Source organism: Notamacropus eugenii, chromosome 1 (genome assembly GCF_028372415.1).
Source record: "Notamacropus eugenii isolate mMacEug1 chromosome 1, mMacEug1.pri_v2, whole genome shotgun sequence".
Lineage (NCBI taxonomy): Eukaryota > Metazoa > Chordata > Mammalia > Diprotodontia > Macropodidae > Notamacropus > Notamacropus eugenii.
In genome coordinates, this window is record NC_092872.1 from 131976030 (window position 1) to 132000746 (window position 24717).

The window sequence follows — 24717 nt, forward strand, 5'->3', positions numbered from 1 at the left end:
ATCTAACTTAATAAATTTTTTAATACTTTCACAATCTCTTATGACATTTGATCTTCCATCCTCTATGGAGCAGGGAGAGTAGGTATTATGATTTTCTTTTTTCATATAAATAAAATGAGAAACAAGGAATGAGTGTGGAAGTCTCCTTTACATGAAGTTCTTCTGATGCCGAATCCAACAGGACTTTTCCCACTTCAGCCTGCTAGAGATATTATATGACTAATTGCCATTTGAGTGCTTTTTTTTTTTTCAAAAAAAGTGCTATGAGTTCAGAAGCTGTGGATCGGAGTGATCAAGTAGTCATAGAAGGCTTCAGAAGGGAAAAGAGGTGCTCCTTCCCCTCTTTCACCCCTCCATTGCTCCAGATGGTCTCTCTCTCCCTAGATCTTTTTAGAGAACTTTGGACTTCTCCTTTGTCTTTACGTTAACTTCGCATTCTATTTGCTTGTGCCATCTCTATCAACCCCATTAAACTGTAACTCTATCTCTGTATCCCAAGTGCATAGCACAGTATAATTGCTTAATAAATATTCGTAAAATTGAATTACGTTTGTTGAAATGATCAGCCTAGATAAGAGGTGTCAAAAAATGCAACCAGGATCATAATACTTGAACCACAGTAAAATATAGATCCTATCTGATTTAATGTATTGATAGTTTAATTAAAAAAGAAATACATAAACGTGTAGCTTTCTAAAATATGTGGATCACAGGAATCCTTATGTATGGTTTCATGGCCCCCATTTCTATTGGAGTTTGGCACCACTGACCTAGATAAACACCAAGGCCGTTTTTGAGTTCTGGCATTCTATGGCCCTGTGACTAGCTTACCCAGTGATTTAGTGACTATATATATCTCCTGACTCTGGCAGGTTCGCAACACTCACTACCCCAAGAAAGCAGCAGCAAATTAAACCCAGACACTCCTTTCAGAAGTGTGTAGAGACTAGTCCTGACAAAGTCTAAAGGTAGAAAGTAGACTAGAAGAGTGAGTAAACAAAAATGAAGCCTGCCACGTAGCGTTATGATAACAGGAATGCTCAAGACACAAACTCAGAAGGAGAGAATGACTCAAAAACATCTACAAGCAAAGCCTCAAAGAAAAAACACAGCTTGTAAATAAAACACCTAGAAGAAATGAAGCAGGAATTTTTAAAAAGTTACAAACTGGTTTTGTAAAGGAAATGAGAGGGCTAGAGGAAAAAAATTGGAAAAGAAATGAGAGCTATGAAAGAAAGAATTATGGAATTTGGCACAAGAAGTACAAAATCTCATCCAAACCACAATGTTCCTGAAAATTAGAATGGCCCAAATAGACATGAGACAGCAGGAAATTTTAAAGCAAAATCATAAAAAAAAAATCATGAAAAAATTTTAAAGCAAAATCATCAAAAATATCATGAAAAAAATAGAAGAAAATAGAAGATCTCTCCTAACAAAAACAAGTGACCTGGGAAACAGATCAAGGAGAGATCATTTGATAATCATTATACTACCTGAAATCTATGACCTTAAAAAAGGAACTTAGACATCCCATTTGAAAACATTTTAAAAGAAAACTTCCCAGATGTCTTAGAACCAGAAGACAGAGTAGAAATAGAAAAAATCCTCTAGTAACTCCTCGAAAGAAATCTCAAATTGAAACCCTCAGGAACATCAGAGCCAAGCTCCAGAGCTTCCAGGTTAAAGAAAAAAATACAGCTAGCAGCCTGAATTAAAGAGTTCAAGTACCAAGGAGCCATAAGCAGAACCACACATGATTAGCAGCTACCACTTACAAAGGAACAGAGGACTTAGGATATGGTATTCCAAAAGTCAAAGAATATAAGCTTACAACCAAGAAAAGCTTATCTAGCAAAACTGAGTGAGTATAATGCTACACAGTTAAAAAAAAAGACCTCTAATGAAATAGATGACATAGAGGACTTCCAAGCATTCCTGATAGAAAGATCAGAGCTACATAGAAACTTTGAAATTCAAACATAGGATTTAAGAGAAACATGATTGACCAATCATATGGACTAAAGAGGGATAAACTGCTTATATTTGAATAAGGGTAGATGACACATGTGCCCCCTCTGAACCTTAACATCATCAGAAGTCACAGAGGTCATCTAATTATTTAGAAAGACTTGTAGTAATTTTCTTACATCTTGATCTTAAAAGAAGAATGAAAAGTGAAGGGGAGAGGAATATATTAGAAGGGAAAGGGAGATGGAGACTAGGGAAATTTATCTCACTTAGTCAGGGTGTGTAAGAAGAAGTCTATAAAAACAAGGAGGAAAGTGTTAGAAGAACAGTTAATGCTTGAACCTCAATGGTCACAAGAATACATATGCACACACAAACAGTTGGGTACAGAGATACATTCCACTCAATATGTAAATAAAGAAAGAAGAGAAGAGGCAATTAGAAGAAGGGTAGGTTAAAGGAGGGATTAGTCCTAAGTGAAGTGAACCCTAAGTATGTACAAAAATATTATAGGTCTTTTTGTGGTGGCAAAGAATTAGAAATTGAAGGGGTTCTCATCAGTTGGGTAATGGTTGAACAAGTTATGATGTATAAATGTGATGGAATCCCACATAAAGGAAGTGCCAAGTATATAACAGGTGCTTAATAAATACTTGGTGACTAAAGAACCAGGACTTGTACCCTAAGAACCCTTCTTAATAATCTAAAGATCTAGGTTCAAAGTTCAGATGTTACTCCCTCTGTGGCTTTGGTTGAGTTTATGTCTTTAAGCCTCAGTTTCTTCTTCTGTAAAAGAAGGGCATTGGTAGATGATGGCTAAGGTCTCATTCAGCTCAAGATCTTATTCCCAGTATGGTATTCTTTGTGCTACAACAAAAACTTAAAATCAAGTAGTTTTCACTGTGTAATTTTTGGACAAGCAAATTGTTTTATTCATAACTTTAACTCTAAAAACCAAAACCAAAAAAAAAAAAAAAAGACATCCTCATCCTTTTAATGAAACCAAAACACAGAAGCCACTGAATCCTAGAATTGTAATAGGCCACCATTAAAAGACTTTACTTCACAGAATCTCAAATATAGCACTGGAAGGGAACTCACAGGCTATTTAGTCCAACTCCTCCTTTTACAGATAAGGAAACTGAGGTGCAGAGAAGCTAAATCAGGGCAAAGATTACATATTCATCTAAAACACAACGTGAAGATAAGACACAACTAGGCAGTGTTGTCTGAATAAAGATTCAAGATCCCAATGAATGCTGAAACTGACTTCCAACCAAGAAATCCTACATCTAGTCCAAGCTCTTTTAAAGATGTAGAAACTGAGACCCTGAGAGGAGTACCAATTTGGTGGAGGTCACATACTGAATGATGGAAGAAGTGGGATTAGAAACTAGGTCTCCTGTCTTCTAGTAGAGTGTTCTTTCTTGGTGCACCAAATTTACCCCTTGAGTAAAAGATATAGAAGGATATCCTATCCTGGCTCATCAAGGAAGAGATTTAGCTTCTGGGTTAAGCAAATGTGAACAGATACAAAAACTTGAATTATAAACCATAACTCAACATTGGACGCAATCATAGGGGGGAAAATCAAAACCATCTTCCTTCTGTCCTGAGATTCTAGCAAAACTTTTTTTTTTTTACTCATTTATACCTTTAGCAAAAGCCGTATATATAAGGTTGTCAATATTGTCCCCTTCCAGGTCTCAAGGCCTTCACCTCAGAGATGAAGATTTTGTGCCTAGCTCCACTAGCAGACTGTCATTTTTGTTGACTTTCTCCATTTAGAGATTAGGGAGTAGGGCTGGATTGTTTTGAGTCATTTATTCACACTGTCTCATTCCTCTATCCTTTGGGCATATAGCAGGTGTTCACAAAATGGCTGGATGGGGTTAGGATCCTGCTTAAAGTCTGGAATTTTCCCAGAATGGGTAGGATTTTAAATTTAGAATCCAGTGATAACAGATCCCCAGAAATCATTTCAGAAACTGCCAACCTCTGATAACATCTAGGTTGGAGAACCACTTGTAGATTCTTTTTAGATTTGGAAGGGACTTCGAAGGTATCTTCTAATAGTCTATCTGCTACTGAAATCTTCTTCTGATTTCTCCATTTGTTATGTCTCAGATCCCAACCTTCGCCATTCATTCTGTATTTTTTTTAATAAATATCCTCATTCAATTATCTGTGAACGTGTTGTTTCATTACCTGTGCCCTTCTTCCTCTTGAAGGCAGAGGCATTGCTTCACACAATACTTAATAAATGCTTACTGATTCATTCATTAGTTGGTTTATCATGAATTCTGGTTATACCATGGTCCAAGCGATCAACCAGCTTCAGGTTTTTCCAGTGTCAACAAAACCTGGCCCCGAAGGCAGATGGACAATAAATAATATACTGTCCAAAGTCTTTTTTCAAGCATGGCTGGCTGGTCACCCGAGGTCAATTTCCCCTTTCTCCATTTTAACTAGAACTACCAAACTTTTCCCCTGGTAACCCTCTTAAATTCAAAAGATTAAAAACTGAGTCTTAAAAAAAAGAGTCCTGCTGTACGCTGGTTTGGAAGTCAGGAGAGCAATATTCTGATTTTGACCTCATTATTATGACAGTGTGGCACAGTAATAATAATACATAATATAGAAAGACTCATCCTTCCAAGTTCAAATATAGTCTCAGATACTTACCAGCTGTGTGACCCTGGGCAAGTCACTTAACACTGGCTCAGTTTCCTCATCCATCAAATAAGCTGAAGAAGGAAATGGCAAGCCACTCCAGTATCTCTGCCAAGAAAACCTCAAATGGGGTCATGAAGATTTGGACATGACTGAAAAAACAACACAAAAACACAACAACAACAAAAAACAGCACATGAATTGAGGCAGGTCCTTTTCCCTGCTCTGTTCAATCAAGGGAGTGGACTAGATGGTTTCTTGGGTCCCTTGAAGGTCTAGATCTTTTATAATGTGGCCTAAAATAATTCATTATATGCATAGATACACAAGAAATAAACATGCCATGCCTTAAGTGTAAAATGAGGTTAGGAGGGACAAAATCTGAGGTCCCTCTCTGCTCAAATATTCTAAGATTCATTCAAATAGAATCACAGAATTAGTTGGAAGGAACTTCAGTGACCATCTAGTCTAACCCATACCTGGATAAGAATCCCTTCTACAACATGCTTAACATGTGGTCTTCCCATGTTTGCTTGAAGACCTCTAGACCAGATTAGAAGTGAGGAAGTTTCCCCAACCACAAACCCAAAGCAGCTGCTCGGAACTTAAATCAGTGGCTCCCAGTGAGGTCCTCTGGGACCAAGCAGAACAAATCTCATTCTTCTTTCAAAGGACAGAACTTCATATGCTTAACGACAATGCTCACATCCTTCTCTCCCTCCCCAACCTCCCTATACCTCTCTCTCAAGTCATCTCTTCTCTAGGCCAAACATTTCCAGTTATCATGACCAATCCTTATATATCTAGATCTTAGGGCTTTTCACCATTTGATCACTCTCCAGCTGATCAATGCAGTCTTAAATCATGCTGCTCAAAATGAACACAGAACTCCAAATGATCAGGGCAGAATCCAGGAGGACTAGTCCTTGACACTGAGCTTTTCAATGCAACCTAAGATCCCATTAGCTTTGAAAGCTGCTGTAGTACATGGATGACTCATTATTGAGCTCATATTCCAGAGCTTTCTCAGACTATTGTCTAGCTACCTTTCCCATCCTGTACTTGTGAAATTGATTTTTTTTAAAAACCCAAATGTAAGACTCTACATCAATCCCTATTAAATTTAATCTTATTAGATTTGGTTCAACTTTCTCTCCTGTGGAGATTTTGTTGAATCCTGAATTGTCATTCACTATGTAAGACTATTCCTCCCTTAGCTTTGTATCATTTGAACACTGGGTAAGTATACCATCAGGACCTTTATCCATGTTATCAATATAAGCAGCCTATGTGGTCAGGATGTGCTATTAGAGGAGCTGACCTTGGCAAAGAAAGGCCACCTCTTTTCAGAGACTTGAACAAAAGAGAATGGCAGGAGTGGAGGGGAAGGTGTGTGTGTGTGTGTGTGTGTGTGTGTGTGTGTGTGTGTGAAACAGAGAGAAAGAGAGAGAGAGAGAGAGAGAGAGAGAGAGAGAGAGAGAGAGAGAGAGAGAGAGAGAGAGAGAGAGAGAGAGAGAGAGAAGGATTTGGAGGTTTGTAATAGGGGAAGCGAGGGGGCTCCCCAAGGAAGACCTTGACTTTTTGAGTAAAGCCTGTGACCATGATGCAATGGAGTTAACAGACCCTCCCATTCCAGGGTCAAACCTAGTCTCATAAGCACCTTAATATACTCATTGATAAACTTGCTAAAGTCTGGATCTTGTCAAGTGGGCTGCCAGCACAGCTGCCAGCAGAGCACCATTTCTTGATGTCTCATGTACTTCACTTCCCCTGACTCCAGGGGCAGCAGGACTGGAGGAGCCCAAGCTCAATGAGGACTGTGAAGTTTAGAACCTGACCAGTCTATTCATTATTTCAATTGATCAAACCTATTCATTTTATTGATTCCTTGATTCTTTTTAATGGGAGTAAAAGAGAAACATAATTAGAGGGGCAAATATATAACAAATGAAAAAACTTAAGGCATTTTGAAATAAAATGAAAATTATTTTGGATTAACTGTATCCCTGCTTTCCATGTAGTCAAGAGCTGACCATACAATTTTATCATGAGAGATATGTTCTATTAATGGGACAACATGACGTTTCTCAGAGCACAGAGGGGATGTGCTCCAGACTCCTCGATCTTGCCATCAGATCATCAGTAGGCAGTGATAGTAAACTTTTGCCATGTAAGGAAACTGAGGCCCAGAGAACTACGATCATTTACCTAAGGCCATATAGCAGGTTTCAGACAGAGTGATGACTAGAAACTGAAACTCCTTCCTGCCAACTCCTTCTGGCTGCCCTAGTCATGGTAAGGGGCTACTGAGCTTTAACACAAAAGAAAGGCTTCTTCTCTTAACAATTCACATTTATTTCTACAGTGCTTTGCTGATTCTGTAGATGATGCAAGCCTTGTGTCATTTTACAGAGGGGCAAACAAACTCACAAAAGTGATGTGAGTGGCCTGACCACACAGTTAGGAGGCAAGATTGGAACCCAGACCTCTTGGTGTCAATGGCCTTTTCTCAGTAGAGCACTGTCTTCTTCGTAAGGCCAGGCTTGAGGAAGCAACAGTAAGGTGGAAGTCATTGACTTGGCTACAACAAGGTTTTGAAATGCCATGAATACATTACGACTATACTTTGTTGTACCACTTTTTTTTGAGAGAGGAAGGGCTGGACCTGTGACTTCATTAGTGTCAGGAACTCCATGGATGTAGATGGGCAACTCCATCTCCATCCTTTGTAATTTATCAATCATAGTAACAGCTTAGACTTAGTGTTTATTACTACATGCCAGGCACTATGCAAAGTGCTTTGTGATTATTACCTCATCTGAACCTCAAAAACCACTCTGGGAGGTTGGTGCTACTACTGTGCTCATTTTACAGATGGAGGAACTGAGGCAAATATATTTTTTAAAGTAACTTAGCCAGAGAATAAGTACCTAAGGCCAGATTTCAACTCCAGTCCTGGCACTGTATCCACTGTGCCACCCAGCTGCTTGGGAAGCTGAGGATTAAAGTGATGAATTGGTGGTCAGTTTTTAGGTGCTATGAGGCAGGACTTCCCCCTGTCCCCATGCCTGGGTATTTGCTAACCTCCATTCCTGGAATGCTCTCCTTCTTCTGTATTGCTTTGCTGTAAGACTCAGCTCAAGCTCTGCCGTCTCCATGAAGCCTTCCCTGTTAACCCCAACTGCTAGCGTCTTCTACTGCTAAATCATCTTGTACAGCAATCAGCTTTTATGTAAAAGTTTAGGGTTTGCAAAATGCTCCACATGTTATCTCATTTTAACCTTATGACAATTCTGTCATGTCGGTGCTATTATCCCCTTTTGTAGAAGAAGAAACTGAGGTTGACAGAGTGACTTGCCCTGAGTCATGCAGCTGCTAAGTGTATATATATAGCTATATGTGTATATGTTTTCTAGAGGTTAGTAACTGTGACTGTTTCACTTACAATGTCTTTGTATGCCTAACACAGTGACTAGAACACAACAGGTGATTAATAAATGCCTGCTGATTGATCCAAACTGAAGTCTTACTGATTCCAAGGCTGGCTCTTTATCCATTACATTGCACTGTGTTTCAGCTGACTGCTCATTTAAAATGGGAGCTCCTTTGGAACTAACTGCACCCCTCCCCCGGCATCCCCACCCTCGGCCTGTTTTATAATGTTATTTATAGCCCTGGTTTTGTGTAACCAACTGATTCTGTTATCTATTACTACCACCACCACCACCACCACCACCACCACTACTACTACTATTACTACTACAATTATGGCCACTAATTTAACTGAAAAAAGAAAAAGCACTTACTTTGGCAGCTTAGGGCAAAATGATTAGGGAAGAACATGCATGAAACCCCCAGTTCCCCCAAAGTACACACTAGCCTTCCATCACCCCGATAGGGAATAAGAATAACCATTCAAGTGTTCAGGAGAGGATTCCATTGTTTTTGGCTTTCAAGTCAAAAACAATGGCTGTTTTGACCCAGCTGGACTTCCTGGTTACATTTCATATAGGAAAAAATAAGCTTCACTGAATACAAAAATTCCTGCAGAATTCCTCCTGAGGAATAATAGGCTATTTGGGAGGTGTTCATGAACGGCCAGTGGGCCATCAGACTCAAATAAGCCACCCCAAAAAATTGTATAAAAAGATTTATTGAAATTTTATCAATGACAAACAGACATAAAACTCAAAGTTTGGCTCTTCTGGGGGAGGGGGAGGAACTGTTGCAAATGTTCTTTTATACAGATGAAATATTGACTAGGAAATAACAAGTCACTTCTAAAGCGATCCAAAAGAGGGATAGGAAAGAAAAACTGTACATTCACTAGGCAATTGCAGTCATTTCAGACTTCCACTAGGTAAGAAAATACAATTTTGCATTAGTTTTTCCGTGCTCGGGTGTACGAAAAAAGAAATCCCTACATTACATGCGGTGCTATCTCCTGCACTTCGGTTCATAAAAATTTTCAAAGTATATAAGCACAAGTGGAAGTCTCTCTTTTTTTTTCCCCAAATGCTGGAGTGTCATAATATAATACAAAACCAAGCAGTATACACCTTGTTTTTGTCCCTTCTTTTAAAAGGGTAGAAAAAAAATGTTGTTTCTTTAAATTACATTTGTCAAATTAATTTCCCGTAGAACTCAGAGGACTTGAGAACCCTTGGACACCTTCCAAATGTCTGCGATTTTCAGCATTCTGGCGCCTCCCCTAGTCAATACAATGGGGACAGCTTAGTCTTTTCATAAAACAGAACCCAGCATGGGATTTGGGGAGTGAGGAGGGGAAAGAGAGGGAAAGAGAGAGACATGATTGTGGAGGGGCCGGGAAAATACCTCTTCAAACCAAGACCACCACCCCCCAAAAAAACCAACCCCACCATCAAACCACTCCCTTGGCTGCTCGTTACAAACCACACACGATTCTGATCCTCCAAGAGGTACAGGGGCAACCCAGGCTGAAAGTGGCAAGTCACTCAGGAACAAGAAACAAGACATCACCTGCTCAGTGTAGCGGCTTCCCCCTTCTGTGGTGGGTGAGTGGGTGATTGTGCCTGTGCCATCCAAAGTAGCACCTATAATATGGCTGGTATTCCATGTGCACCCCCCACCCTGATGGGACAAGCCCAAGCCCAGATGCTGCCCATCTGGGGAAATGTCACCCACCAATATTTGTAAAATGTGAGGATGCCAACACTCTCTACTCCCAGAATAAGAAACATATATAACCACTTGGTTTATACTTGCATTTACGGGGACTAAACCAGACACAAAGAAAAAGTAGGAAAAAAAAAAATTTAAGAGCGGCAGTAAAAATAGTACTTTATTCCACCCTTTCCCACCCCCCACCCAATCCACTTTTCCCCTCTCATTCCCACAGCAACATTACAATCAGAAAAAAATAAGTTTTGGGGTGGGGGTGGGGGTTGGGGGGGATAGGGTAAAAACAGTCAAATCACAATAGGAATTTTTCAAAATAGGTTATTCCGTTTAGTCATCTTCATCTCCCCCGTCTTCAGGTTCTCGTTTTCTCTTTTGTCCCTTTTCTTCTTCTAAAAGAGGAAAAAAAAGGGGGGGGAATGCATGATCTAGTTATATGCATGTCCTATCTTTTTACAGAATACAGTCACCGAGAAAGTACCTAGATGAGGCGGACCTCAGCACATGTTCAGCTGCTCCCAACTCAGTCTGTTTCAAACCCAGAAAGCTAATATGTATTTTCTGCAAAGCAGGAGAGACAACCAGAGCCTTTGGACAGAGACTCCAGCTAGCTCAACCTGGGCCCCACCGCATCTTGTGGAGGAGGGAGGGGGCAGAGGAGGAGAAAACACTAGGAGATCTATTTGCTACCTCTGTTCCCCATGAAAACAAAATGTCTGCCTTACCACCGACTTCATCTTCATCATCTTCATCATCTACTTCCCCATCATTGTAACCTTCCTCATCCTCCTGAAAGAATGAAAGGACAGAACATCAAACATGTCGAAGCCTCACTAGAAGGTCTCACAGTGCAGGGAAGGTTTGCCAGAGAACGGTTACTTTCCTTGATCCTGAATTCAAAAGGTTAAGAATACATCCCTCAAATGCCACAAAGTTCCTTTAATAAACTATTTAAAGGTCTATCATGTAAGAATTTTTTCTAAATCCTACTAGAACTCATTTCTTAGGGACATGAGTTCTATAAATTAACTTATAGAGTATCACATTCTTAGAGCTTCAAAGGCCCTTGAGATCATCTAACCTAACCTTCATCTTGCAAAGTCATAGGTACTGACGCCCAGAAAAGTAAAATGAGTCACAGAGCTAGGAAGGATAAGAACTTGGACCAGAATCTGGATCTCCCAACTTCTAATCCAATGCTTTCTTCCACTTCCCTCTTATCTGAGCTAAGCTTCTTTCTTTGACAGGACCTTGTTCTGGCCTAGCAGGATTTGACAGATAAGTATGTATTCATGTCCTTTGTCCTTTTATAGGTTTTTATTTTTTTTATTTATTTTAAAATTTTATGATTTATTTCTATTTTATTTTATTTTTATTTATTTTCTTTAATCATGGAGAGGGAAAAAAGGAGTATGAAAAGAACTTAGTGTGTTCTCATCCCATGGGAATAATTTCTACATATCCTAGAATGCTGACAGTTAGGACTCATAGTCAAGCTGATATATGTTTTATCCCAAGCAAAAGAACCTCCTTTCACTTTCAACAGACTTCACTTTACACTCCTCCTGAAAAAAAGCATCAGTTGGAAATGGAATCTCCACACATAGAAACTTGTCTTGAATATGCTGAAGGGAGCCCATTGTCTAAAGAAGTCCTGGGATTTTTTTTTAAACAAAGGAAAACATTCCTTTTTCAAGAGTCTGTAAAAGAAATTAGGTAGTGACTAGGTCTAGCTTTGGGAGCATGGTGTGATGGAAGAAACACCAGGCTGGGAGTCAGGAAATCTAGGTTCTGGTCTAGCTAGGGCTAGTTATATAGCTGGACCCAATGTTGGTGCCATTACTTTTGGCAAGAACTGTACCTCTTGTGGGACTTGGCTTCCTTCTCTGCAAAGTGAAGCTATGACACTGGATGCTCTGTAACATTCTCTGACTCTGTCATCTCAAAGAGCAACTAGCCATGTCCATGGAGAGAGCAATGGACTTGGTGTCAGAAAGACCTGAGTTCAAATCCCATCCCAGCCACTCTCTGGTCCTCAAAGAATCAATGAACATCTCTGAGCCTCCAAGTTTTGACATCTGGAATCCTTTCCAGCTCAAAATCTATGCTCAGCACAGAGCTTCTAGAGGACAGCCTCTATCCTTCCACCACACTGTGGGGCCTTACCTCTTCTTCTCCACTCACGTCCTCCTCTTCTCCTTCCTCTTCTTCATCATCATCTTCTTCATCTTCCACGACCTGGGCATCCTTGTCATACTCCTCCTCTGTACAATCAGAGCCAGAATCAAAGTAATTAGGTGGTCCCTTCCTCTTGTACGTGTGCTCCAGATACTATGAGGGCCTGAGTTCTGAAGAGTGTATAGCCAAAAACACCGGTATTTGCACTAATGTTTCACATCGTCTTACCTCTAATTTCTTTCTATCTTTATCTTCTGGCTTGGGGGTTGGGGGAGGGTGAACGTGGGTGGTGGTTGTGGAAAACAAAAAAACTAAAGATCTATTGCAATAATGTTAGTAAGTATTATATGAAAAACCTTATAATCTAAAAGTTTTCTAGCTCTTCTTGAGAAGACACGAACAGCATAAAGAACAAAAGATCTCTTATTTGGTCATTGGAAAAGCCCTTAGGATGAAGCAAAATGGCTACTCAGACCATATTCAAAATGCCACCTTCACAGGTACAATGATTCATAGGGCCCAGAAAGGTCCTAGCCAGTTTCCTGGCCAAAGCAAATATGATGCAATCACTAGAATGGTTTGAGTTAAAAAGGAAAAAAATAAATATTTTGTCTGAATTATTCAGATGATTGCCTCAATTCTCTACTTCCTTTTGGCAGCAAAATCCCCACCAAAGGCTGCTGGACTGACACAGATCTTGGAGTCACTGCAAAATATAGGGGAAAACCAGGAGGTGGGGTTTCTTTCTCTCTCATCTCTCCAGAGGGTTCTGCAAAAGAAGATGGCTGTTTCCCCGAATTTACTTCATTCTGGCTTTTGAGTACACCTTGGCTTGCCTTTACTGCCAAAGTCATCTGCATCCTGGGCACCTGGGTAATCCTTTAGTTCCCTGGGCCACAGCTGCCAGGAGAATGCAGGTGATCTCTCTGCCCCCACATCTAGAGGAGTGAAGACATCATGTGCCTCAGGTGATCAGGGAGAGAGCAGCGCCAATCCTCCCCCACAGCTAAAGAGGTAAAGTCAGCAGAAGGGAACACTAACCCTTGTCTGAACTGACTATGGAGGTCAGGGGAAGGGCATTTTCAGTTCCCATGTTAATCTCCTTTGTCCAGTATACCTGCAGACAGGATGGTTAAACCTTGGGCCAGATTGCACTGGGGCCCAGGAGGATTTCCTTTCCAGGGGCTGGGGGAACATTAGAAAAAGACAGAAATCAAAGGAACAAGGATTATTCTAGTTATATGGCTTTTATCATGGGGTTTGGTGAATTAGGATCCCTTGAGAGGCTTTGTGGTTGAGTTCACATCCTTTCCATTCATATGAAGTCACCTGGGTTAAGAGCTGCTAACTTTTCTACAGGATACTAGGGGACATTGGAATTTCTTTCCCAGGAAGGGTTTGGAAAGAGGATAGACACCCCACCCTGTTAGGAGTCTGGAAGCAGAAGGATGAGCTCAGTGACTTTGTGGAAAGCACAGTGAGCCCTATTGTAATCATTCAACTGTTCCTGGCTTATTCTCTGAAAGGAAGAAGCAGAGAACAGCAGAGGCCCGAGAGCCCGAGAACATCAAAGGCATTTGAAACTACAGAGCTCTCCGTAAGTTACCTACCATCCTCATCTTCCTCGTCATCTTCCAGTCCCTCCACGTAGCCCTCAGCATCTGAGTCAGGGGCCTCCTCCTCATCCCGGTCATAGCCATCAAGGTATGTGAGTTGGGGGAGGAGTTTGAACACGTTTTCTCTGTAGTCATTCAAGTTAGTTACCTCACAATTAAAAAGATCTAAGCTCTTGAGGTTTTCTAACTTTTTCTGAAAGCCAAAAGCAAACAAACAGTGAATCAATGATATGAGGGGACTGGAATTTGAAAAGAGGAAAGTCAAAGAAGTAAATATTGTGCTCAGAAATAATAAACAAATACGTATTAAGCGTCTACTGTGGAACAAGCATCGCCAACAATACAGAATGTAGATGTGCCATGCGTGGTCTCTGCCCTCGCTGACCTTACAAGTTTAGTAGGAGGTAACAGCCCTTAGTTATGTAGAACATAGAATATTATATGATATGAGGTCTGAGGGGAAAGAGTGTTTAGATGGGATAGAATGGGGAGAGAATCCGGGTAGGCTTCTTTGAGATGGGCTCTAAAAAAACAAAGTGAGAGGAGGACATGCTAGGCATGGAAACTGCTGGGATTGTGTGTGTGTGTGTGTGTGTGTGTGTGTGTGTGTGTGTGTGTGTGTGTGAGAGAGAGAGAGAGAGAGAGAGAGAGAGAGAGAGAAAGGGAGAGGGAGAAGGAGAAGGAGGCAAGGCAGAGCGCAATGTGACTACAGTGTAGATAGCATGAAGGGGAGTGATCAGAAATAAGGCTTGGAAAGATATGATGGCCACCAGACTGTGGAAGGCCTTCTGAATGCCACCGAAGGGGAACTGGAATTTTCTTCAAGAGGAAATAGGGAGCCACTGAAGACTGTTTTCTAGCTGGAGTGACAAGTGAATCTGTGAATAAGTAAAATTATTTTTAGCAACATTATCAAGGATGGATTAGAGAGGAGAGAGACTAGAGGTGGGATGTGTAGGGAGGTTTTTAAAAATAGCCTAAGTAGGTGGCAGTGAAGGTAAGATCTATCTGCTAACCCCTTGAAAGAGAAATTAATTTAGCAACCACATTAACCCCATCTGGGCTAAAAGACTTCCCTAAGACAGGCAGCAATATATCTGTGCAGGCCTTTTAATGATTACAACCAATTCTCAATTCTCCAGGGACTCTCCAAACTGTGTTTTCCTTCTCCTTCCTGTAGCCCAAATTGTGGCCACATGTCCCCACCTCTTGTAGAGGAATGCGATGGTCTAGAGTTTTGTCCTGAGGTGTTAATTTGTTTCCATTCAGGATTTAGATGTGTGAGGTTTAGGAGCTTTTTCTGACAAAACTTCTGGCCCTCGAATTCTGCTATCACTTAGTTCAAGTAAAACTGGCCCATCTGCTCACACGTAAAAGTCAAGAAGAAAAAAGTAAACTTTGCTAAACCCCAATCAGAATAGCTCTCTGGTTCCCAGGCAAGTTTAGTAAAAAATAATTTGCATTGTAGAGTGCCTTATATTTTCTCAAAGACCTTTCATATGTAATGAATCTCATTTTTAATTCCCAAGAACTAAGAGGCAGGCAAGGTTCTTGTGTCTCCATTTGACAGATGAGGAAACGAAGCTTCTGCGAGGTAAAGTGAAAGGTCTAGAGTTACACAGCTAGCTAAGGGTTGAGTTAGAACCCAGGCCTCTTGATTTCCTAATCCTGTGCTCTTCTGAAATGGTCCACATTCGGAACAAACAGAACAGGGTAGGGAAGCAAGAAGGAAAATGTGGAAGGTGGCAGAAATTAAGGATGTGACTGCCACAAGTGGACCTAGCAACAGAGCACAGAGTCTGGGAGTGGGCCTTCATGGCCCAAACGTCTCCATCCCACCAAAAGCAGGTTTCTACCACCTAGTGGCCCAGTACAGAAAACACATCATGCTCAATCTCCACAATGAGCCAGTCTTCCCATGGTGCTGTCAGTGGCTCACACACTCTGGGTATTTAGGTTGGCCAATAATCACTGAGCCACACAGATGTCACAAGGACCCTATTCAATCAACAAGTCCTCCAAAGTGCCTACTAGCATCAGGCACCATGGTAGGTGGTGGATATACAAAAACAACACACAAAGCATTCAACAGTCTCTACTTACAGAGAGCACACATTGCCCACAGACCCAAGGATTTCTCCAAAACCCTTTCTAGCTCTAATCCTCTGATCCTGCTCTGATTCCAAGCTTATCTCTTTCCTACTAAAACTGTTCCAATGCCAGGGAGCAAACAAAATGAGCTACCTCAAAAGGTGGGGAATACTCATCACCTGATATGACAGAATAGATGACCAACCTACTGGAAATGACTGAGACAAGGGTTCAGGTACTAAGTTGGCTTATGTTTCTATTTTAGAGGGCCTTCTTTTGTAATAATTTGTATTCTTCTGCCATGTGACTGGAAAAGCAAAGGTGCCTGCTCACTTTTACGGGTACTCCCATTTCAGAGTAGGAGAAACTGAGGCAAATTTGCCAAATGGAACCAGTTCAGTCCCTCTCAGCTATAGCTCAAAACAAATGCCTTCTCTGTGTTCTAATTCACATGCCCCCACATTCCAGGACTGTAGAAGTGCTTTCTAATCACCCTAATCTAGATCCTGTTGGGCTCCCATCTCAGGAATTCAAGGAGCGAATTCATTCACCGGGGCTGGGATTTGCAAGATCTGTAAGGAAAAGGTTTGATAACTAAATTGACAACATGGACAGCATTACAAGGGGAATGCTCAGCTGTTTCGGAACAGACTGCTTAAGTATCCGGAGGCACTTCAGAAACACTCATTTACATTCCAACAGATGTGTTAATCTAATCGGGAATCATTCGGCATTCATTAAAGCAGATCCCCTCAGGATCTCAACCAGGTAACACTTTGTTAACCTAATTCTAGTTACTAGCTTTCCTACCAATTACCATGTCACTTAAAGTGATAAAGAATATTTTAAAATACACATTTAAAATTCAGACATGCTCTCCTTTGCAACTAATAGGAATTTGTGAGATCTGGTCACATTTGCAGCCTTCTGAATCACATATCAAGTCAGATTCATATCCAGGAAAGAGAAGGGGGAACTCATTCCAGTTGGGTCCCCTTCCCCAGGGATGTTACAAAAACTGTAATTCTAAGCTGTCCCAGCAGATTCCTGTGTAAAAGGACACCTGATTAAAGCCTAGAAGCTGATTCCACAGACTCACAGAATGTCAGGGCAGGAGCTACAAGATTACCTGCTTTAACTTCTCCATTTTACAGAGGAAAAAAATGAGGAACAATGAGGTTCCTCAAGTTTCTAGAACATATCAGGGTGGTGTAGAGGGAAAAGTACAGGTATTAGGAACTGGAAGACCTGAGCTCTAGCCCTAGTTCTGCCTCTGATTGGTTCATGATCAGTCATTTAACCTCTGGGACTTAATTTCCTCTCTGGCAAATGAGGATGATAGACCTTATCTGTTGATCGCACAGAGATCTGGTGATGATGACATGTGAGAATGTGTGTGAAAGCACTTTGGAAATGATAAAATATTACACAAGTGTGAAGATTATTGCTATATTCCATGGGGTTTTTGCTTGTTTTTGTTTCAGGAGTAGGGGGCTTCATGCACTCATTACTCACCAGCGGGTCTATTGTACTGAGGTCTTTTATTGTGTTCCCGCTTAGATTTAGATGTGTGAGGTTTGGGCACTTTTCTGCCAATACTTCCAGTCCTCCGGAGATTCTGTTATCACTTAGTTCAAGCTAAAGAAGGCAGGGAAATGAGAAAAAAACCACCACTTCACATTACACAGCCAACTGAAAACAACCAATCTCCACCCTCCCTTCTCAGTCCCCATGCTCCCCACTAAAAAAGCAAGGCTACTAGTCATAGGAAATTATCCGGCAAGTTGGAGCAGACATCTGGCACTTAACCACTTAACTTCAATTACGCTCCTCAAATATAAAATAATAACTCCCCACCTCCACATAGCAAAACACATTCCAATTATTCTTATTTACCTTCTTAAGTTTATTTAACTTTGGTAAGTTTGCAACTGAAGAGAGGCCTACGTTGATTGTACTTAAGAATTCCAGCTCTTCAAATTCATCTGTGAGGCCTTCGATTTTACCATCACATGACCGACAGTTGTCCAGGATGAGCTCTTTCACCTGTAAGGAGAAAACACCTTGGTGAGGAAAAGTGGGGTGGGGGGATGGGGAGGAAGAGAAAGGAAGCCCCACTGCCAACCTGCACAATGAGAACTGAACAGGAGCTCGGGGGAGGGAGTAGGAAGCCGTCTGTAATTACACCGTAGGGAAGGCTTTTCCAGTTTGGGGCGTGACGTTGCTGACGACACAAAGATAGCGTTACAAAACATGGTCTTTTTCCCTTGGGTCTGGAAACACTAGAGAATGGTAGAAGGAGAGGAACAGGGAGAGAGTACGAGGGGAAGAGAGGGAGACAATTTGCTGAATTTAGGAGTGGTGAAAGTCTCGGAGGAAATACAGAGGTGCAGACCCAACTTACTGAAGACACTACTGGCTACTTGTGATAATTGCCACATTACAATCCAACAGCCAAGAGCTCTCAAATTGCCATTAAAAAAATAACACACAGACACACACACACACACCACAGCCCTAAAGCCACCTGACTTGATGCTACCTGCCAGTATTTGCCTCAGCAACAACATGGTTAAGAAATCTTCCAATGCAGAGAAGCAGCATCCCACTGGATTTCTCCGTCCTCTGATTCATCTCCAGTCGCTGCCTGCCCTCTAGCCTTGATTTTTCATCTTTCTTCCCTCTTTGGGTCAGCCATCCAGTTCACTTTATATTTACCACTGTTCTCCTTCCTTGCCCCTTCAGCTTCCCTGGCATTCATACTTTCTGGACATTCCCACAGTCTCCATGTCCCTCATGAGCTGAAACATCACCTTTCTTTAGCTTTTGCAAACACTTGGATTTTCTCCGTCTGTCTGTCTGTCTCCTCCTCCCCCTTAAGACTCACTCTCGTTATGGTTACTGCCATGATCATTTTCCATCATGTCAGGATGATGGAGGTAGCTGTGCTGCGGCAGAAACAGCAATCCAATGGATTTGAAGTCAGAGGAGCAGGATTCAAATCCTCACCTTGAAATTTGTTGCCTGGGTGACCTTGGGGGAGTCAATCTCCCTGTGCCTCAGTTTCCTCATTTGTAAAATGAGCATACCAATACACTACTCTGAGTGCTACACTCAGAGGAATATTGAAATAATGTACACAAGGCATTTTGCAAACATCGGGTAAAGGACAGTTACGATGATCCTCATCACATTATCAGATTAGGGACTGAAGCTAGTGGAGGACAACACAGCTTCAAAGCACCTCAGAGGTCATCTAGACCAGCCCCCTCATTTGAATGAGAAGGAAACCCAGACCAACAGAAGGGGTAGTAGTTGGGTCAAGGTCACACAACTAGACAGGCAAAGTTTGGGCTAGAACCCAGGTCCTGTTCTGATCTTACTTCTTGGATCTCCAGGGTTTAGAATTTCAGTTTTTGTCTTTGTTGCTTCTGTATGTGGTCTGTTTTTTGGGGGTAAAGGAAAGATGAACAAGGGCAGAGAGAATAGAAAATCACAAACTCAGGGCCTGCCCTCAGCAGATTGCCAAATCAGCAGTTTGTCTTCGGAGTCTCTGGTTTCCCTTCCTTCATGTCTCCCCCCCACCCCCCCTTAACCCTACTCCAACCCAACACATCAATGCCCTTACGCTCTTTCTTCCAGCAAACCAGAGCTTTCATTCCTACCAAGGAGTAAATAATTTATAACAGCTTAAAGGGGAATTTTGCACTTTATGAAGAATCAAAACTTTAGCCTAAAAGGATGAAGCTTCAATGTGGGATTCTGAGGAGAGGACAGCAGTGGGGAGGGGGGAAGGGGGACATGAAGAAAGCTTTCCAAGAGTCTGTGAAATCCCATCTTGGTTTAAGGCAGAAATGGCCCAAGAAAGGCCTGGGCAAACTCCACAGACACTGTGAATTGTTCTCACAGTGGTTCATTCTTGTTTGTAAAGAAGTTTGGTTTGCTTAGAAACAGAGCCTGGATATTCAGTGTCCTCACCCCCCTGCACGGCAAAGCAAAAAACTAGATTCCTCTGACGGTGTGAGAAAAGGAAAGGGAGGAGAGGTGACAAACAGAGCAGACATATGGCCTGGCCCAACACCCCAGCCAGCAAACACAGCACAAAGGGTGGGTGCTGCCTGCACAACAGTGCTAGATTTGGGAGCACTGGCAACATACTAGCCTTCTGTTTGCTTTCCTCCTCCTCAGCCCCAGGGCCTGCTTCCCCACTGTGGTCCACTGGACCCATTCCCAGAGTACCTCATTTCCACTGTAGGTAGCCTGGTAAAAGGGCCATATCCTCCAGACTGCTGCTACCTCTCCCAAGAGGGGAGGGAGGGGGAAGTCTGCAGGATGAAGTCACCAGCAGCTTTAATTTTCACGGTCACGTCCATTTTACAGATGGAGAAGTAAAAAACTGGCCCTGGCCCAAAGTCTCTCTCCCAAGCTTCTCCCAGGAGGCAGTGGATGGAAAAGGTAAAGTTCAGTTCAGTTTTCCAAGGTTATTTGTTAAACAAACTGCACTCGGGAGTAAATGGTGATAAACCTCAATTCCCTGGAACAGCTAATTCCTCTTTGCCCTTAGGTCTGGGATCTCCCAACTTGCTGAAAGGGGGGATGACTCTCTGGTCAGAGTCTAAGTGGGGAACCAACTAGGGCATAAGGGATCAGGGGGTAGAATTCTCAACTCTAGAATATTTTCGACAGAGCACCCAGTAAGCACAAATCAGGAGGATATAAGAAAGAGCCTTGAGAGCCAGGCTGTTCTTTCTGTACTCTCCTCCCTCCAGCTCTTAGCTCAGTCAGCCCCTTGCCCAGAGCAGGCAATTGAATGCTTGTTGAATTGAATTAAAAATAGTGATAAATGATTTCTCTTTACTGTGTTACCTCATAAGCAATACTTATTACTAAAGAATATAGGATTACTATGTAACTACAGTACACAGTGAGGGCAGCTAGGAGGTGCAGTGGATAAAGGGCAGGTCTGGAGTTGGGAACACTCACCTTCCTGAATTCAAACATTTAAAGGCTGTGTGACACTAGGTAAGTCATTTTACCCTGCCTGCCTCGGTTTCCTCATCTGTAAAATGAGCTGGAGAAGGAAATGGCAAAGCCCTCCAGTATCTTTGTCGAGAAAACTCCAAATGGGGTCATGAGTTAACATGACTGAAACTACTAGAAGTTACTATGGGATTTGGGATTGGGTGTGGGGATACCTTGGTATAGGGTCATTGATCATAGGGTCCTAGTTTTTTTTACAGTAGATGGGTCCACAGAAGTCACTGAGGCCAACTCTTTCATTTTACAAATATAAGAAATGTTGGATGCATAGAATCTTTTTACAGTTGGGAGGGACCTCATCAACCACCTAATTCAATCCATACCCAGCAAAGGAATCCTCAGTGTAACATGCCCAAACAGTCATCAGCTAGCCTCTGTTTGAGGACTTGCAAAGAGGAGAACCTATTCCACTTCTGGATGGTTCTTTTTTTGGGGGGTGGGGAGGCAAAAAGGGTTAAGTGACTTGCCCAGGGTCACACAGTCAGTAAGTAGCTGAGACTAGATTTAAACTCAGGTCCTCCTGACTCCCACTTAGCCGCCCCTCTGGAAAGTTCCAATTGTTAGTATGCCTAAATCTGTCTCTTTGCACAAAGACAATTATCTTTTCTTCTCCAATCTAAACCTTCTCTGGTACTTCAATTGATCCATCCCATGACACGGACTCAAGGCTCTTTTCTATCCTTGTGGCCTACCTCTGGATACTCCCTAACTGATCAAATTCTTTCCTAACTTTGTGATCAGAACTGAAAACAATATTCCAGATGTGGTCTGAGCAGGGCAGCTGGGCTATGTCACCTACTAATTCTTGGAAGTTATTCTCTTTTAGTAGAACCTAAAATCACACTAGCTTTGGTGTCTGTCATATAACGCTTATCCACTAAAACCCTAAAACCCTGGATCTTTTTGTAGTTGCTGTTCTGTCCTTTCCCATCATTCCTTTTTGGCTAAAAAAACAAAAGCCAAGTAAGAATTGAGCAGCTCTTCTTTCTCTCATCAGTTATCACTGTCCCATCCACCCCATCCTCTTTCCTTCAATCCAATGATCTTTCCACACTATCTCTCATTTCTGGTCTTTAAAAAAAGTTTCTTTTTATTGAATATCCTTATTATAATGGGACTTGGTCATCTCTGTTAACCTTGATCCCTTAGATGGCTTTTAAAATGTTTTAAGTTCCACTGATGGGGGAAAAGATAGAAATCTACCTTTCACTTTCCCCCCAACTTCAAAACAAAACAAAGACTGTCGTCTGTGTTCAGACAACAGCTGTCTGTGTATCTGCAATTCAGAATGCACTGTGACTAATAAACCACTCCCTTTTCAAGCATTTCAGATATAAAGTCTTTCCTGAAGTACAGTGGGAATCTGGCTCTCCTTTCCACTGCCTTCTCCTTTACAGAATCAGAGACTACTTGAGTTGGAAGGGACCTAGGACTAGGTCAGCTAGACCAATCCAAATCTGAAATATGAATCCCCCTCTACAACACCTCCAAAGGGTCACCTAGCCTTTGTTCAAAGGCTTCTAATGATGAAGCACTTCCTAATCCTCAATTCAATTCATTCCACATTTAGCATTTACTACGATTAAGGCACTAGGCTAAGGATACACAGGCCAAAATGAACCAGCCCCTAACTTCGAGGAACTTACAATTCTTCTGGGCAGACTGAATAGGGTGAAGGGGGCAAAGGAGAGACTAGATAAAGTATTCTAGGAATGTTTAGGGGAGAGGACATTTACAGGGGAGATCGGTGATGACTTCAAAGAAGGTTGCTGCCTCAGTTGAACTTTGGAGAAAAGAGAGATTCTGAAAACTGGAGATAAGGGACTGCTTTCCAGGCACTGAGGACAAGCTTGTATTTCTAAATGCACAGCAGTGGGAGACAGTAGGCCAATTTGAGGAAACAGCTAATAGTCTAGTTTGACTGCAACAGAAAATCAAAGCCAAATGGGTATAAAACTGTTGAGGGCATTGAAGAGTTTATACAGTATCTCAGAGCCAACAGGGAGCTGCCGAAAGCTTTTGGAGCAGGACAGTGAAGTGGTCAGGCTACACTTCACACTATAAAGTTTTTTTGTTTTTTTTTTTTTTTTGATACCTGAGTCTAGCTAGATAGTTGGCATATAATAGGCCCCTGATAAAAGCTTGACTGGAAGAGAGGCCTATAGAGGAGAGGAAGGGGAGAGGGAGAATTCAGATGAGGCACAATGCGATGGGTCGGGGGTTGACATCCAGCAACTAGGAAAGAGATCAGGAATATATTAAAGAAGCCCTGGTCTAGGTTAAAATCCCGATAATACTATTTAGGGAAAGGGAACAAGCATTTCTACAGTATCTATTACTTCAGGTACAGTGCTCATTATTATCTCATCTGATGCTCACAACAACTCTGGGAGGTGGGTGCTGTTATTAAACCCATTTTATAGATGAAGAAACTGCAGCAAATTGGGGTTAAGTGACATATGTGACTTAAGAAAGTGACTGAGGCCACATTTGAACTTGGGTCCAGCGCTCCAACCACTGCTGGTCTCCATTTTACGACTGAGGGAACGGAGGTGAAGTGGCTTGCTGGCAGTCACACCATTAGGAAATGTGTCTGAGGTTGGATTCAAAGTCACATTTTCCTAAATCCAGGCCCAACACTCTGTGCACTATGGTGCCACCAAGCTGCCTGGGGGACCTTGACTATCTTCCTTTCTCTGAGCTTTAGTTTCTCATCTGCATCATGGAAGAGGGTAGGCTAAATGATCTCTAAGGAATAAACTTTGTATCTGCCCCAGCTCAAAGAGCCATGTAAAGTGCGTCCTTAACACAAATCTGCTAAACTGAGGTGTTTTGTTTTTGTTTTTGTTTTTTTTTTATTAAATAAGCTATTGGCCTACCTGTAATTTCTACTCATTGGTCCCATTTTTATAGATGAAAAAGCAAGAATGCTTCTTCTATATGACCTTTAAAATAACTGACTATAGTGATCATATGCCCCCCAACCCCCACACACCTTAGTATTCTCTTCCCCAGTGCAAATATCCCCAGTTTCTTGGAGGTATCTTTATATTATGGAGTGTTTAGTCCCTTTATCAATCTTGTTACTATCCAGGTGGTCAATAATCCTTCCTAAAATGTGGTACCTACTCCTGGGGACATGCTAAATGTGAGAAGCCAGGAGAGAGAGGATGGTGGAATTCACTCTCATCGCCATCACTCTGGACTTTGCTCTCATTAACAAAGATTTCTGTCTGCCACATCATACTGTTGACTTCCAGCAACAATCGCTGGTTCTCTTTCCAGTTGTCTGGCCTTGTCTCCCTCATCAGAGAGTAAGCTTGTTGAGGGAAGGGACTGTGTGTGTGTGTGTGTGTGTGTGTGTGTGTATTTCTCTTTCTATTCCTAGCACTCAGCACAGTGCCTGGCACATGGGAAACAATTAATGCTTCCAGGCCGACTGACCTAAGGAGCTGAGTTTTCTTCTAAGTGCCAAACTTTACATTTATCCCTATTACACCTCATCTTGTCAAGATCTTCTCATTGTTCCAACCTGTCAAGGCATTTGTTTGATCCTGATTCTCTCATCCAATACATTAGCTATGCCTCCCAGCTCCCTATGTTATCTGCAAACATATAAGCATGCCATCTCAGGGAAGAGTCAAGGAGAGAGATCTCTGGGGAGACAGACTTAACCACAATGTACCATGGCTTATACCCTGGGAAAGTATATCCTGCCCCACTGCTGTTTCTCAGGGTGGGGGGAGACTAAGGATTTATGGCTGTGAGCTTCTGGTCTCAGCATATGTTGGAAGGTAACCTGCTTTGTCTGGCAATAACCCTCTCCTACAAGAACCAGGCTGTATTAGGCTCAGCCTATCTTCTGTAGGGAGGAAGGCATGCTGAGAGCCAGAAACTATTTGTGTATGGATAATATACCCAGTGTACTTCCTCAACAGCAAATCAGATGTATTGACAGATTCCAAAAATTTGTGCAATTATTCCACTT

At 41.9% G+C, this 24717-nt stretch overlaps 1 protein-coding gene across 2 annotated transcripts in view; it reads right to left on the reverse strand.

Moving 5' to 3' along the window:
• Positions 1-8781: 8781 nt before the first annotated feature.
• The window catches only part of ANP32A (acidic nuclear phosphoprotein 32 family member A), a 51421-nt gene continuing 35485 nt past the window's right edge, over positions 8782-24717 (reverse strand). For both annotated transcript variants that reach the window (XM_072615167.1, XM_072615156.1), the window contains exons 2-7: positions 17586-17735; positions 17205-17327; positions 13593-13791; positions 11971-12068; positions 10530-10593; positions 8782-10196 (exon numbers count right to left, since the gene is read on the reverse strand). In XM_072615167.1, coding sequence (XP_072471268.1) covers positions 10135-10196; positions 10530-10593; positions 11971-12068; positions 13593-13791; positions 17205-17327; positions 17586-17735 — 696 coding nt within the window. In that variant the 3' untranslated portion in view covers positions 8782-10134. The remainder of the gene's footprint in view (positions 10197-10529; positions 10594-11970; positions 12069-13592; positions 13792-17204; positions 17328-17585; positions 17736-24717) is intronic.